At 45.4% G+C, this 17,710-nt stretch overlaps 1 protein-coding gene across 1 annotated transcript in view; it reads right to left on the reverse strand.

Moving 5' to 3' along the window:
• VAT1L (vesicle amine transport 1-like) overlaps nucleotides 1–16,570 on the reverse strand; it is a 183,128-nt gene extending 166,558 nt beyond the window's left edge. The window contains exon 1 of the mRNA XM_006860149.1: nucleotides 16,265–16,570. Within this exon, the coding sequence (XP_006860211.1) occupies nucleotides 16,265–16,497 (233 nt within the window). The 5' untranslated portion in view covers nucleotides 16,498–16,570. The remainder of the gene's footprint in view (nucleotides 1–16,264) is intronic.
• Nucleotides 16,571–17,710: the final 1,140 nt, after the last annotated feature.

Consider the following 17,710-nt stretch of genomic DNA (forward strand, 5'->3'; position numbering starts at 1 on the left):
CTAGACCAAGAGGCGGTCATTAGAACAAGACAATATTGTGTGGTTTAAAATCAGGAAAGGTGTGCGTCAGGGGTGTATCCTTTTACTATACTTATTCAGTCTGCAGACTGAGCAAATTCATCAAAGACCCTGGACTATATGAAGAAGAACGAGTCATCAGGATTGGAAGATGGCTTAATAACAAACTGTGATATGCAGATGACACAACCTTACTTGCTGGAACTGAAGAGGACTTGAAGTACTTGCTGATATAGATCAAATAATAATACAGCCTTCAGTATGGATTGCAACCAACTCAACATAAAGAAACAACTGGATCAGTAAACATAATAAGAGGAGAAAGAATTGAAGCTGTTAATGATTTCATTTGGATACACAATCAATGCTCACAGAAACAGCAGTCTAGAGAAATCAAACAACATATTGCACTGGGCAAACATACTTCAGAAGATCTCTAAAGTGTTAAAGACCAAAGATGTGTCTTTGAGGACTCGGGTGTGCCTGTTCCAAGCCATGGCATTGTCAATTACCTCATATTCATGTGAAAGTTGGGTAATAAGTAAGAATGGATGCATTTAAATTATGGTATTGGTGAAAACTATTGAAAGGACTATTGACTACCACAAAATCAAACAAATCTGTATCAGAAGCACAACCAGAATGTTTTCTAGAAGGAGGATGTCCAGACTTCATGTCACATTCTTTGGACACATTAATCAGGAAGGCCCAGATCCTGGAAAAAATATCATGCTTGGAAAAATATAGGCTTAGTGAAAAAAACAAATAACTTTGAGTTGTGGTGTTGGAGGAGAATACTGAAAGTTCCATGGACTGCCAAAAGAACCAATATATCTGTTTTGGAAGAAGTGCAACCAGAGTGCTCCTTGGAGGCCAAGATGGCTAGGCTTCGTCTCTCATACTTTGGACACATTGTCCGGAGAGAACAGTCGCTGGAGAAGGATGTCACGTTGGGTAAGGTGGAGGGTCAGAGAAAAAGAGGAAGACCTCCAACGAGATGGATCAGCCAGGTGACATCATTGATGGCGTCAAGTGTGGCGGCAGTAGTGAGGTTGGCCCAGGATCGGACATTGTTTCATTCTGCTGTGCATGGGGTTGCTATGAGTCGGTTCCGACTCGATGGCACCTAACAACAACAACAACAACAACATGTTGATAGAGTAGCTGCAACAATGGTTCTAATACAACAACCATTGTGAGAATGTCACAGGACCAGGCAGTGATTCATTCTGTTGTGTGCAGAGTCACTAAGAGTCAGAGTCAAATTGATGACACCTAACAATAACAACCTCCTTGGAAACCTTATACAGGGTCTCTGAGTCAAAACTGACTCAACAGCACTTAACGACAACAACTATTAACCAAGCACCACGCAATGTGTTCAGCACTTCACTGATCATGGGAGGAAGTCCTGAGCATTTCCAAGATTGCCAAAGAGAGTTAAAACTTGAAAATATTTTAGACATTGTTTCATATGATTCAGTAAGTTTGTGCTGAGGATTGCTAAGCTCCAGGATAGGAAACAAAACAGCCTTCACCAGTACCCACTCTGATTCTCTACCCTTTCTAGGTGAAGAAAGGGATCTCCTATTTGCTCATAATGACTACCATTTTGATCTGTCCATTGTGTTTCTTACTCCCAGCTTCTGATAAGTGTCTTCCATTACTTTTGGAGTTTTCACACACATACACATAGACTACGGGTGCCTGGTGGGGTGACAATCATGATGCCTCATTCCTCTATATCAGAATAAGAGGGCATGAGACACAACTGAGGCCTATCACAGAATGTCATTCCCTTGGGCCATAGACAGGAAGACCTAGGAGTTACTATGTAATTCACGAAGAACCAATCAGATTTCTTCTTTAGTAAAAGAAAATCAAGAGGCAAAAGGTTCCTTTTCTCCTGGGCTTGCTAAACCTGGAGCTGAAGGCTGCCATTTGCCTGGCCTTGTGAAGCAGGCTCATTGCAACAGGAACAGGGGAAATGGGGATGATAGATAGAAAGGAAGGGGAAAGGGAGAGCCCCGAGTCAAAGCAGTCAGTATGGCGGCATCGATGAAAGAAAGAAAATCCAGGAAGGAGAGTCTGGTCTTCCATTTGAAGATTCCTAAGCTTGGCCCCAAGATGTTAGCTTGAGGACTAAGGTACGCGTGACCCAAGCCATGGTATTTTCAATAACCTCATATGCATGTGAAAGCTGGACAGTGAATACGGAAGACCGTAGAAGAATTGATGCATTTGAATTATGGTGTTGGAGGAAAATATTGAAAGTGCCATGAGCTGCCAAAAGAACAAACAGATCTGTGTTGGAAGAAGTACAGCTAGATGCTCCTTGGAGGCCAGGATGGCCAACCTTCATCTCTCCTACTTCAGACATATTGTCAGGAGGGACCAGTCACTGGAGAAGGATATCATGTTCAGTAAGGTGGAGGGTCAGAGAAAAAGAGGAAGACCCCCAGAGAGATGGATTGGCAAAGTGGCAGCATCAATGGACTCAAGTGTGGCAACAATTGTGAGGTTGGCCTAGGGCTGGGCAGTGTTTCATTCTGTTATGCACAGGGTCGCTATGAGTTAGTACCGACTCGATGGTACCTAACCACAACAACATGCTTGGCCCAGGTGTTGTCATTTTGTTGTACATGCTAGGAGCACAGTACTTTGGGTCTCCTTTTCCTCTCTTGTTCCTTTAGAAATGAAAGGTGATCTTGCATATGTTATGGCATGGGCACCATGGTGCCAGGCTAGGGTATTGTACCATCTTCAGGAGAAGGACACAGGGAATCTGGACTCCAGAAAACTTCATGAAAAAGTTGTTGTTAAGTGCCATCAAGTCGGTTCCAACTCATAGCGGCCCTGTACAGGGTATCCAAGGAGCGGTTGGTGAGTTTGAACCACTAACCTTGTGGTTCAAACCAACCTTGCAGTCCAGTGCTTTAACCCACGGCGCCACTCCAGGATTCTAAAGTCCTATTTCTTGGTTGCCCTCTACACCCTTTACCTTTGATTGTGCATACTGTATAACTTGACTTCATTCATGCATTCATTCATTCAACAAATACTGAATGCACCAACATCACTGCTAGACACTTTAGATACATCCCCCCACCAGCTGCTCCTTGGAAACCCTATAGAAGATCCCTATGAGTCGAAACTGACTCAACAGCATTGAACAACAACAAACTGCTAGACAAAAACTCTGTTGGTTTAGGTCACCACTTGTGGTATTTCCGTTATAGCAGCAGTAAGTAAGTGAGTAAGACAGAAAGCCCTCCGAGCTCCAGGACAAGACAAGATGAGGCATGGCTGAGGGGCCAAGGGTCAATGACACAAGGGGACTGAAGATAGAAGCTCACCACATGCTTTCATTAAGAAGCATCACATTTAGAGATGAAACAACCCCATCAGTGAAGCATCTTTTATGTCTCCTGGGCCTGAAAACATTAAATTCACTCATTTAATACCATGGTTCCAACGATTTTCTGTATGAGATCACACACCAAGGAATCAAACTAATTTGAGATTACACGCCCGCTGCCCTTTCCTACTAAGAGTCTCTTCTTGCTTCTAATTAAACTTTTTCTCCTATGACAAATGCCAAGATGCCACGAAAGATATCCTCTTTAGAAACGGAGCCCCAGGGTGCTATCTCCCAGGTTCCACTGAGGTCTGCTGACAGCCTTAAATGTCATGTCCATAATATGTCCAAAGATGGTGGGTGGTGATTCCTTTGAATACGAGTGAATCAAATTCTGCTGCCAGCCATGAATGAGGCTGAAGAAACAGATATGAGCTAGCAATTCAAACCACCAAACCCAACTCGTAGCAAACCTGTGAGAGAGAATAGGACTGCCCCACAGGGTTCCTGAGACCGTCATTTTTATGGAAGCAGATGGCCCCATCTCTCCAGTGGAGTGGTTGCTGGGTTCAAATGTCAACTTTTCAGTTAGCAACTGAGCTCTTTGAAACTAAACCTGATACCCTCTAGTCAACCCCAACTCAGCAGTAACTCCATGTGTTACACGTGAACTGCTCCATAGGTTTCCACAAGATTGGCGGTTCAAACCCACCAGCCGCTCCTTGGAAACCAAGTCAACGGCACATCACAATAATCTTTCTGGAAGCAGATTGCCACGTCTTCCTTCCAAATTTTTGCTGAGTGGGTTTGAACATTAGGTTAGTAGTTAAGCACATAACTATCAGCACCATCCAAAGACCCCAAGTCCATTCCCAACTGGGAAATAAGATTTAGAAACCTGTATCATAATTTACCAGCTGCTCCGCAGGAGAAAGATGAGGCTTTCTACTCCCGTAAAGATTTATACCCTCGGAAACCCTGTACAGGGTCCCTATGGGTCGGAACCGACTCGACGGCACATAACAACAACAATCATAATTTACGGAGTCCTGGTGTGGCGCTGTAGGTTAATGCGCTAGACTGCAAAGCCGTTTGAACTGCAAGGTCGGCAGTTCAAGCTCACCAGCTGCTCCTTGGAAACCCTATACAGGGTCACTATGGGTCAGAACCAAGTTGACGGCACTTAACAACAACAACAATCATACTTTACACACCAGTGGAGTCTGCTGGGAGAGCAGGAGATGACCATTCAGGTCTAGTTTCTGTCTTTCATACTCAGAGTGACTTGGTGGTGGTGGTTATGTGGTGGTTATGCAGTGGTTATGTGGTGGTTGTGTGCTGTGAAGTCAGTTCCAACTCACAGAGACCGTGCATGGGGTTTCCAAGGCTGTAAATCTTCACAGGAGCAGAAAGCCTCATCTTTCTTCCACAGAGTGACTAATAGGTTCAAATTGCTGACCTTGAGGTTAGCAGCCTGACTCATAATCACTATGCTACCAGAACTTAGGAAGGAAAATCATCTTTACTGAGAGTCTACAGTAAAGACGTTCACAGACATTCCACATACTTAACAGTGGGTATTATTTTCCAGGTGAGAGTACAGAGCGGTTGTCAGCACTATCTGCTTTGACATCACGCAGCAACAACATGTTCACATTAAGAGTCTCAGCTCAGGTCTGTGGCTGATTCCTTCCCATTACTTACACTTAATCTGTGAGTCACAGAAATTTCCGGTCACAGAAAATGAGGATGGTCATTCCCATGGGCTGGTGATGATCTGATGAAAAGCTGGCAACTGCAGCACTTGGCAAGTGACATGAAGGTTGGGTGGGACTACCTGTCTTGGTTCCCATGGTTCTACTGTAATTCCCCACCACCAAGTCAACTTGAACTCATGGTAACAGCATTTGTGTCGGAGTAGAACTGTACTCCATAGGGTTACTCATGGTAACAGCGTGTGTGTCGAGGTAGAACTGTACTCCATAGGGTTACTCATGGTAACAACGTGTGTGTCGGGGTAGAACTGTACTCCATGGGGTTACTCATGGTAACAGCGTGTGTGTCGGGGTAGAACTGTACTCCATGGGGTTACTCATGATAACAGCGTGTGTGTCGGGGTAGAACTGTACTCCATGGGTTACTCATGGTAACAGCGTGTGTGTCGGAATAGAACTGTACTCCATGGGGTTACTCATGGTAACAGCGTGTGTGTCAGGGTAGAACTGTACTCCATGGGGTTACTCATGATAACAGCGTGTGTGTCAGGGTAGAACTGTACTCCATGGGGTTTACAAGGGCTGACTCTGCAGAAGCACGTTGCCAGGCCTTTGCGCAAGGTGAAGCCAAACCTTCAGTCTTGTAGTAAGCAGCCAAGTGGGCTAATCTTTTACACCACAATCCAGAATCCAGGATTCCTGTATCTATTTATGGTGTGTGTCTCATAAACAGATAAGCGCTGGACTATTAACCACAAGGTCTGAGGTTCAAACTCACCAGCAGCTCCTGGGAAACCCAGTACAGGGTTGCTATGAGACCCGACCCACAGCATTAACAAGGATAATGTGTGCTCCAATACAGATTTACAATCTCAGAAAGCCTGTATAGGGTTGCTATGGGTTGGAATCTACTTTCTGGCTTGGCTGGGTTTTTTGGTTTCATATGTGTCAAATATTCTATAAGGTTCATCCCTGTTTTTGCAAATAAGGGTTAGAGAGCTCAGCAATATGCCCAAAGACACACACAGTTTATTTAACCCACGTCTGCCCCATAATCAAACTCAGCGATTTTTTGAAGGACAGACAGCCTCCTACCCACTTTTTCCTGAATCCCTACCAAAGCTACTGACCAGTTACCCCCAGGGAGCCTTTCTATAAAAGGGCTTAGACACACACACACACACACACATCCTTGTCCTTCTGCCTGTCATTCCCTCCTGATCTCAGCTTATTTCTAATTCCATAATTCTGACCCTCAGAAGTTTTAACCCTTAGGATACACCTATTACAAAAATGTTGTTGTTGTTGTTAAGTGCCTTCGAGTCGGTTCCAACCCATAGTGACCCTGTACAGGATCTCCGAGGAGCAGCTGGTGAGCTTGAATCACCAACCTTGTAATTCAAATGTCTTTACAGTCTGGAGCATTAACCCACAGTGCCACATTAGGATTCCATTACAAAAACAGATCCAGAATTATGACATTCATGATTTCTAGCTAATCTAAAATTTAGACACAGCACTGTTTAGCTGTTTTCAATTGGCTTCGCATTCACTGTACTAAAATGATGTTCACTTGAAGGAACCCTCTTCTGCATCAACAATTTAGACTTCTCAGTAGTTTTTCCAGACACTATACATTTTACCAATGATTGCTCTTGCCAGTGAATCATTCTTTGGTTGCCATTAGTTTTTTTGGTTTTTTTTAAAACATCAGAATGGAAAAATTGTGAAGACAAGATAGGGATACAGTTGAAAGCAGAAGAGACACAGAGGGGAAAGACAAAACCTGAAAGGTGGTTTTGCTGTTGTTGGTTGGTGTTGAGTGGACCCAGCTCACAGTGAACTTATCTACTCTGTAAATAAACAAAATGATGTGTGTTCCCACACCATGCTCACAATCTAGCCATTGTTTCAGGTCTGTGTCAACCCCTCTCTTCGAGGATGCCCCTAATTTTCACAGACTATCTACTTTACCAAATATATTTTATTGATGCTGTTGTCGATTTTGACTCATAATGACCGTATATTGTTGTTTTTAAGTGTCATCGAGCTGGTTCCGACTCATACCAACCCCGTGTAGGATTTGTGAGGAGCAGCTGGTATGTCTGAACTTCCAACCTTTCCATTACCAGTCCAGTGCTTATCCCACAGCTCCATGCCAGGACTCTGAACAGCCTGGTAGGGCAGGGTGAAATTGTTCCATAAGGTTTTCTAGGCTGTAATCTTTATGGGAGTCTTGGTGCGGTGCTGTGGGATAATGCAATGGACCGCAAGGTCAGTTTGAATCACAAGGTTGGTGGTTCAAACTCACCAGCTGCTCCTTGGAAACCCTGTACAGGGTTGCTATGAGTCAGAACTGACTCCACGGCACATAACAACAACAATTGTTATGAGAGTAAGTGGCCAGGTCTTTCTCCCATGGATTGGCTAAATGGGTTCAAACCACCAACCTCTGCTTAACCATTGTGCCACCAAGGCTCCATTTTGTTGACAGAGGAATCAAAATGTTCTTGGGGGCCGAGATGTCCAAGTATAAACAGTGGGTTCAAGTGATAGGGACCGAACCTACTTGTATGTTTCTGTGATACAGAAAAATCATTGATTCTGGGCTTCCTTTCCTCCTTGTTGAAGAAGAGAAGTTCATTTCATGACTGGATAAAGTCCAGATGTCATCACCATCCTTAGCCCTTATCAGGTAGGACACAGTTAAAAGGGCAAATGTAAACTTTGGTGAATTGGTGGATATGAGAGATCTTTGAGCTAGTGTCTCCTTCTTCTCATCACCAGTGAATTGCAGTATGACTCAGCAAAGCCATCCTTTCCTGTTAAATCCCTAACATCTCCACTCAACCCAGAGTGAACAACTCTGTATTCCACTCTCAGTGCCAGGCTGCCTCCTTGATGGACTACTGAAAAATCTTCAGCATGATTGCTCACTTTCACAAACTTCTGTGTCACTTAACCTCGTAGACCCCATTTGTTTATTTTCGCAAACACAAGAACCAACATGGTGGCCATATTTCATTGGCTCAATCTTATTGGTGACAGTTTAATGCTGTACTATTTTGGGACATCCTGCACTCAAGCTGCCAATATAACAATGCCAAATTGAGACAAAGAGGACAGGAGAAGAGACTGAAATGTCTTTGGTGGATCCAAGAGGTGGTGACGCTTCAAGTAACATGGATATTTTGGGTCAAGACTCATAGTAACTCAATCCTAAGTGGCTTCCTGTACCTGAGAAATGGAAAGAGAGTGAGTGCGATGCAGAAGTGCAATGGCCGCTTCTGGGGGCAGTATGGCAACGTACAATTTTGAGTCTTTCCTGTTGTATTTCAAATCAATCAAATGCATTAAAGCTTCCTGTGTCTGTCTCTCTGTCTCTCTTGGTCTCTCATCATGTCTTTTGTGTGTCTGTCTGTCTCCCAAATGTAGAGTCCGGCAACACCACAGACTTGGATTGTCATTTAGCAGTTTGTGATCTCGAATGTCAATGTCTTCACATTAAAAATGGGGCAGTTACCTTTGAGTTGTTATCAGGATGGGATGAAACAAAGAGACAATAGCAATGAACTCAATTCCTGATTCCTAACAAGTAAAAGCTAGTTCTGTCTCCTAGCTCCATTTTACCCCTTGGTAACTACAGAGAAAAGGACCAATCTGATGGGTCTCCTCTGGCATGGGCTGGTCTCAGCCCAGTTTCAGATTAGCCAGTGGAGCGAGCCATGGCAGGCTGGAACCATTTTTTATCAAGTTGGTCTCCTTCCAACCATTTCATCTGGCCTCTTGCTGTAAATCAGCCTGGGAAAATAACTGTCTTCAATCCATTACTGCCTGTCGACCACAAGCCAATCTGAGCCACAAACCAGACAAGGCTTGTTAATGGCCACTTCAATACATCCCTGCAGCCCACCTGGAGACCCTCAGCCTCCTATCTCCCAGCCCAGGAGAAGTTCTACTGTGGCAGGGTTGATGAATATGTGGACACTAGTCTTGACTCACAGTTAATGGGACCACACAACCTGGTTTGCCTGGGAGGATCTCACTTTTCTTTTGCTGCCCTTTTCTCTCTCTCAAAAGAGTTCCAGTTTGAACAATCAATTATTGAAGATGTCTACAAAAATGAAGAATAGCAATTTAGATAATAATAAGGGTTGAGAGAATTAACCAGATCCTGACCCATGGTGATTCCATGAGTGTCGGGGTAGAAGTGCGCTCCGCAGGCACATTTCCAAGGCACATGTGACTGGATTCAAACCTCTAACCTATCAGTTACTAGTTGAATGTATTAAACATTTTCACTAAGGAGCTCTGGTAGCGTAGTTGTTACGAGTCGGTCAGCAATTAGAAGTTACCAGGAGTTCCGCGGAGAAAGATGAGGCTTTATGCTCCCATAAAGATTTACAGCCTAGGAAACCCTATGCAGGGTCGCTATGAGTCTAAACTGACTCCACGGCCCACTACCACCACCAAGGATTCTTTAGACAATAAACGAAAGCCATTGCCATCAAAGTTGAGTCAGACTCACAGCGACCCTATCTAGGGTTTCCAAGGCTGTAAATCTTTATGGAGGCTGGCAGCCTCATCATCTCCCTCAGAGAGGCTGGGGGACTCGAACTGCTGGTCTTAAGGTTAGCAGTCCAGTGCTTATCCTACAGCACCCCCCTTACTATGTGCCACGCATCCTGAAGATCTTTATATACTGCATTTCTTGTCAACTTCATGACAACAGAATGAAGGGGACACCATTATCACTTCCATTTCATGGAGTGGGAACATAAAGTGTAGAGAAAAAAAGGAACACGGTCAAGGACCACCAGAGTGGGGGGACTCTGTGCCATTCCCAGGTCCCTTTCTGTCCTCTTCTTCTGGAGAGCTGCTCTCAAACAAAACCCACTTTTCCACGCCTGCATTCAAGGGTTGTTGTTGTTGTTGTTGTTGTTAGGTGCCATCGAGTCGGTACCAACAACAGAACAAAACACTGCCCGATCCTGGGCCAACCTCACTATTGTTGCCATGCTTGAGCCCATTAATGCTGCCACTTGGCCAATCCATCTCGCTGGGAGTCTTCCTCTGTTTCTCTGACCCTCCACCTTACCAAACGTGATAGCCTTCTCCAGTGACGGGCCCTCATGACAATATGTCTGAAGTAGCCATCGCCAATGACTAAACACTAGGAAGACATAGAAGGTCACCTCTTTTGCTTAGAGTGGGGACTGGCTCAGCAGTTTGACCCACACTCACAGCTCCTTGGGGGGTTGGGGTGGGTGGAGATGCAGCTGAGCGCACAGCCTGACGTGGCTCCTTCCCCTGCCTCATCCTGCCTCCCACACGCCAATCTCCTGAAAGTACCACCTCCAGAAAGCACTTGAGGAAGAATCTCTGTCTCCAGCTCTGCATCTAGAGAACTGGTCCCAAGACATCCAGTTAGCAAGTGACAGAGCTGGGACTCATGTCTAGAAAGTCTGACTCTTAATCACTGAGCATAAATAAAACAATAATGCCTGCACTATGTATCATGTGATAAAAGGATGATCTCTCCGTTGTCATGTCCCCAAGAAATATTAAGACTTAAAACAGTGCGTGGAAAAACTCCATGTTCTTTTCATTTCATTTTTCTATACACTATGTGAATCTCCCTCATAGATGTTACATTGGTAGAGATGTGGCAGCCACAGAGCTCCAATGAATTGACATGCTCTGCTGCTAACCTAAGGCTTGCAGGTTCAAGCCCTCCCAGACCTTTCAGAAAAAAGGTCTGGCAATCCACTTCTGAAAAATTAGCCACTGAAAACGTTACTGAGCACAGTTCTGCTCTGACACACATAGGGTCACCATGGTTTGGAATCAACTTGATGAAGATTACAATAACAATAATAATCACTACTACCAGTCTCTTTATTGCATCTAGTCCTTTCAATAACATTACGAAGGTCAGCTTATTACACCCATTTTACAGATGAGGCACAGAAAATTGGTTGTTTTTATGTTGTTGTGGTTAAGTGCCATCAAGTTAGTTCCAAAGCATAGTCATCCTATGTACAACAACAAAACACTACCCCAACTGGCACCATCCTCAGAAACGTTCTTATGTTTGAATCCACTGTGGTTGCCACTGTGTCAATCCATCTCATTGACGGTCTTCTTTTTTCTGCCCCTCTACTTTACTCTGGTAGCGTAGTGGTTACGAATCAGGCTGCGAACCTTAAGATCAGCGGTTCAAAACTACAAGCCGCTCCGTGGGAGAAAGATGAGGCTTTCTACTCCTGTAAAGATTTACACCCTCGGAAACCCTGTACAGGGTCGCTATGGGTCGGAACCGACTCGACGGCACTTAACAACAACAACAACAACTTTACCAAACATGATGTTCTTCTTCAGGATCTGGTCGTTTTTGACAACATTATCACTTCCAAGGAATAATCTGGCCATACTTCTTCCAAAATAGATTTATTTGTTCTTCTGGCAGTCCTTGGTACTTCCAATATTCTTCTCCAACATCATAATTCAAATGCATGGATTCTTCTCCAGTCTTCCTTATCCACTGTCCAGCTTCTACATTCATATTGAGACAAATGAAAACACCACGGCTTGGATTAGGTGCACCCTAGTTCTCAAAGTGATGTCTTTGCTTCTTGACACTTTAAAGAGATCTATATAGCAAATTTGCCTAATGCAATAGACATCATTTGTTTTCTTGACTGCTGCTTCCATGGGTGTTGATTGTGAATCCAAGTAAAATGAAGTCATGGACAATTTCAATCTTTCATCCATTTATCATGCTGTTATTCACTGGCACAGTTGTAAGGATTTTTGTTTTCTTTACATTCATCAGTATGTACGTCAAGCCCTCTTCATTTTAAACAAGCAAGCTTGTATCGTATGATTTCACAAGTTAATAAATCTTCCTTCATTCCTGACGCCACATTCGTTCTTCTTCATATAATCCAGCTCTCACACTTTTTGCTCAGTACACAAATTGAATAACTATGGTGAAAGTATGCAACCCTGACGCACACCTTCCCATTCAATATGTCCGTGTTTTGTTTGAATGACTTCCTTTTGATCTATGCACAGGTTCCACATGAGCACGATTAGGTGTTCTGGAATTCCCATTTTTCACAATGCTGTCTGTAATTTACTATGATCCACATAGTCAAATGCCTTTGCATAGTCAGTAAAACACAAGTAAACATCTCCCTGGTAGTCTCTGCTTTCATACAAAATCCATTTGATGTCAGCAATGATATCCCTCATTCCACATCCTCTTCTGGATCCAGCTGGAATTTCTGGTATCTCTTTGTCAATATACTGCTATACCCTCTTTTGAGTTATCTTCAGCAAAATTTCACTTGCATGTGATACTAATGACATCGTTTGATGATTTCCACATTCCACTGGGTGACCTTTCTTTGGAATGGTTTCACAAATGGAGAGTTTAGAAAAGCTCAAAGATGTGCCCACTAAGGTCACAGATAGGAAATGGTGAGCATGTAGGCTTATGTCAAGGGCTGTCTTTCTCCAAAGACTACATTCTTTTTCCATTTGGTTATTGGAACTACTTGCTGAACAAATTGCTTAGTGAATAGTTGGTGAAACAAACGCCCCCATCGATAATGTTCTTAAAGTCAGCCCGCCCCTTAGCTACTCTGGGACCCTGAATAAGTCCTTCACCTCTCCAAATCTTAGTTTCCTCAACAGGACAATGATGTTCTTTTAAATAAGACTTTCAGAAGGAAGACCTTGGTACTCTCCCCACCCCCACCCACCAGTAGCTTATTTTGAGTTGCATTTGACCAACCATCTTTGATTTCAGTAGAAAACCATGTTACTCTGCGAATAACTAGCAAATGTTCCCTTTTGCCTGACATAAAAACAGAGCAAAACCCCATATTCATTGAAGAAAGGGTGGATAGCCCACCTAGATGTCCAAGGCTTAGAGATGGGACACGCATTTCTTGGGGCTGTTTATGGAGAGGGGCAAAATGGAATACAAGGGAAACAGCAGAGCTTTAAGTAAAGATGGATTAAATCCTAACGTGACTATGTTTGCACTATTCAGGCAAATTACTCAAGCTCTGCAAGTCTCAGTTTGCTCTTCTATAATATAAGAACAATACCCACCTCATTAGATTATAAATGAGAGCGCTTGCATTAAGTAAAATATGTATATTTCCCCCAATTCCTGGTGTGGCTCTGTGAGTTAATGCGCTGGACTGCAAGGTCAGTTTGAATTGCAAGGTCAGCAGTTCAAGCTCACCAGCCACTCCTCAGAATCCCTGTACAGGGTTGCTATGAGTCCGAACAACAACATTCTCTTCTATTTCCATAAAATATACAGAATAACCACCTTGGGCCCTCTCTATCAGCTTTGAACAATACTAACGCTGATGAGCTATGCTTTATTCCCAAGCAAAAAGCGCATCATATTTGAGGATAAAAAGGCTTCCATTAAAAGTAAGAGCTGATAAAAGGGGGACCATCAGCCAGAAGACCATCAATGGATTCATAAAAATACAGAATGAGTCATCCTGCTAAAACTTAAAATCAATGGGCATCTTTGGCCAACCAATCCCAGCTCCACAGAGGAGGAAGGCCCAGCAGGCTCTCTTTGCTAGCCTCTTCCAATCCCCCTTTACAAAACCGATTAACTCTGCTTCCAGCTTGGCAAAACGAAAATCAATTTGGGTCCTTTGTAATCCTGAATGTATTCCAAATGCCTTCCCCACCTCCAGCCGCCCCCCCCCAAACCTAGTTGGCTTTCTGAGCAATGGGGGTGGGGAGTATGCAGTGATGTGTGTGTGTGTGTATGTGTGTGTGTGTGTGTGTGTGTGTGTGTGTACAGCTCCACTGAAAAACAGGCTTGTGTGTCTGGCTTTGAAAATCAATCGCGTGGCCTTCATGTATTATTTGAAAATGCTTTCTTTACATCAGCATCCATGCAGTTGGCATGCAAGCTTGGGAACACTAACCTATTTACAATGCAGATGTTGTTTTGTTTTGTTTTGTTTTCCTTAAAAAGTGGCTTCAACATTTTCAATCTCTGAATATATACTATGACACATGAGTCCTAGGACTCAATCCTCAGTTTTGAAGGGAGGGAAAAAAACGTATATATATATGTATTTATACAGAGAGAGAGAGAGATTTGGAGAATGTTTCAGAAAGTAGAGCGACAGTCCTCGGTTTTGATTTTACAAGGCAGAAGGTCCCCCCCACTGCTATGTAAAATAAATCATTCCATATTCCTTCCTCCAAACATCTTTCCTCAATCTGCTGATGGTGGTTATGTGCCGAGGAGTCAGTTCGGACTGATAGTGACCCCGTATAGGGTTTCCGAGGCTATAAATCTTTACAGGAGCAGAAAGCTTCATCTTTCTCCTCCAGGAACTACTGGCAGTTTCAAACTGCTGATCATGAGATTAGCAGCCTGACTCAGAACCTCTGAGCTTCCTCATTTACCTCAATCTGGTCAATCACAAATTTCCTAAAAGAACACACTGTGGGTTAAGCACCATGCTGGATGCTGAGGTTCTACTAGTGAAAGATTTGTCTTCTCGAATCAACCAACTCAGGTCAGTAAGAGTTGATGACACAGAATTTAAGATTCCCCTGTTTGCAAATGCCTCTTCCTTGCCTCTGAGTTCCCAGAGAGAAGCTCATGAGTCAGGTTAGACTGTCAAGCAAGGGATGGGGCTGGACAGAGGAAAGGGCTAGTCCGAGATCTGTGCCCACTCTTCCACACCAGACATCCTGTCTGTCAAATGAAACCTGTGTCTGTTCTTAGGGTAGCAAAGACGTGAAGGATCACCTTTGCATGATACTTGCTATTCAAACAGGTCCCAAACTCTGGGAGCTGGGAAGCTGGCTGTCGGTAAATGGAGGTGAGACTGGAGAAGGAGTAGGCCGGTCCCTCTCTGATAACCCAAGTTCCCTTTCAGAGTGTGACACAGAGTCCAGCTACGGATGCTCGGGGCAAGAGACACTTCTAAGGTACAGCAGGTACACTGCACACGCCCTGGGCGCCAATTCGAAGGGGGCACTAGTGAGCAGCCACATCTTTCATGGAGAGTATGACAGAGTAATGTGAGGGTAGGGACACTTGCCCCCCCATCCCCAGGTGCAAATCCATGGGGGCGACAGATTACACGCAGAATGACATTCTGAGGCACCAGAAATAAGAAAGACGTCCGGCTGAGGCTACTAGGCAAAAAAGGGGAAATCCTTTCCGATCGCTCATAGTGTCTACTCATCTTGAAATGGGGGTGTGGGGAAGAATCGAAATTGCCCCTAAACGTTGGAATTTTGGGGTGAGGTGCAACTTTGGTGTGAACTTCCGGTAAACCATCCTATGGGACCAGCATTTACAGAGGAGTAAACACTCAGGGGTAATCCCCAGGCGGCTAGTCAGGGGAAATAAGAGTCCCAGGGAGCGGAGAAAAGAAGGACCCTTCCCAGAGTGGGCCCTGAGCTGGAAGCAATGCTAAGTGACCATCCCCCAGCCCCTGTGGAGGGTTACAGAAGATGCTAATGGGGGGGGGGCGCTGAGTAATAGCTTTGATTTAATCTTTCTCCCTGAGCTTTTGTGGGCACTCACGCACTTCCCATCGTCGGCACACAGGTTTCAAGGACCCAAGAACCTGGCCACATCACTGAGCTGGGTCTCTTGGGCAAACAATCGCTCCCTCAGATCCTCAGTTTCCTCACTTGAGGTAACGGGGACAGGGATGGTACTTGGGGTTCTAGGAAGTATTAAATAAGACCGCACAGGTAAAACTCTATAAAAACGGTGAATGAAACACTGTTAAGTTGGCAGCTTTTTAAAACATCTTATCCTCAAACCCCAGGCTTAGAGCTGAGGGTTCCCGCAGCGCAATCTTCCAGATCTCCAGACTGGGCGCCTGCGTCGCCAGCCCCACTCCCCACCCCCAAGAGCTCACAGTCTCCTCAGGTCATCCATACGTCCGGCCTGGAGAGAGGAAGGGCCACCTCTCAGCATCCTCCTCTGCCGGACCCTGGTGAGGGCGCTGTGAGTGACCGGACCCCGGCGTCTGGGGCGCGGACACCCATCGCGGCTCTAGCCTCGGCAACATCCCCTCCAGGGTTCTCCCACCCCCTCCCCGGAGCACCGAGCGCGCAGAAAGAGGAAGTGAGAAAGGCGTGGATACTGGACCAGGCTTTGACGCGGATCTTGAGCTCGCCGTCCTGGGGCTCAGGCATAGCCTTCCTGGTGACCCGCAGCTTGTTGAGCCCCCCGAAGCCGGCCAGCACCACTGCGCGCATCTCCTGTGCGTCCCCGAGGCGGTGCGAGCCGCCGCCGCCGCCGCCTTCTGCCGGCTCCTTGCCTGCGTCTTTCTCGATCATTTGCTCTGTCTCCTCCGCCTTCTCCACGCCTTCCTTGGCCATGGCGAGGGGCTCTCGGGCTGCAACGGCTGCGACTCTGGGGGGCTTGGAGCTGTTCTCCCGTGGGTTCCTCCTGTTGAATGTGGGATGCTCGGCTGTGCAATGGCTGCAGCCTAGGCGAGCCGCGCCACGGTCCACAGCCTCCGCCGTAATCCTCGCAAGAGCTGCGCCCATGCCGCCCCACCCCCACCCCCGCCCCCCACCTCTCCTCCCTGACCCAGAGAAGCCCCTACTCTACTTAGTGATTAAATCTCAAATCAGGCTTTTGATCGTAGCCGAAGACCTGGGTTTGCCCAAGACATGTAAATAAAATCCGCAGAGAGACTACCCTGCCCTCCCCGGTAGGCGCAGTACTTGGTTATATACGGTACAGGTTCCGGAGCCTTGAAATGGACATAGACAAACGTCTGAGCTAGGATGATGCGCTCTGGCAGCAAGGTTGCCTCCTTTACCCCCGAGGTGCGGAGGCGGGCGGGATAGCCTGAAAACTAGGTTGTTTCCCAAACCGCCGGTCTTGGTTGGAAGGGCGGAAGGGGAAGCAGGGAAACTAGAGATACCCCCAGGCCCCTGAAAAGGGCTAGAATCAGTCCAATTCCGGGTCTTTTCACTCCGGACCTGCAGAGTGAAGATGCTCTTTAAGTGGCCAGCGCCAGGAGCGCCTTTAGATGTCTAATTCTCACCAGCCTCACTACTGCGGGTCTCAGAAAAGACACTGGAAAATAATTTTATTTCATTCGAGCAGCCTGGGCACGTAACAACAGAGGCACACAAATGCACACACGAATTGCTCACAAGGGTAACCTGTTCTTCCTTTTGTTTCCTTGTAAACCCTTTGGGTGGGGTAGAGATGGGAGAAACTCAGGGAAAAACGTGCATTTTTCTGAAAAACATGTGAGGGGCGCCTTAAGTGGGTTGAGGAATGGGCAGTCGGGCCATTGCTGCCAGCTTTGGGATACGGAGCAAACTCCTTCAGCATCTGTGAGCCTTAGCTTCCCTCATCCATAAAACGAAGACCAATAAATAACATCATGTGATAAATGGAGAAAAGACTTCAAAGATTTATTTTGCTTGGACCCACCGCCAACACACATAGAAACAACAGTCAAGAACTCAAACACTATCGCAGAATTCTTCTTTAAATTATTCAAGAGGAAAGAAGTCAGTTTGAGAATGAAGGTATGCCTGCCCCAAGTCATGGTATTTTCCAATGGCCTCA

This window comes from Chrysochloris asiatica, unplaced genomic scaffold (genome assembly GCF_000296735.1).
Source record: "Chrysochloris asiatica unplaced genomic scaffold, ChrAsi1.0 scaffold00037, whole genome shotgun sequence".
In the NCBI taxonomy this organism is placed as follows: Eukaryota; Metazoa; Chordata; class Mammalia; order Afrosoricida; family Chrysochloridae; genus Chrysochloris; species Chrysochloris asiatica.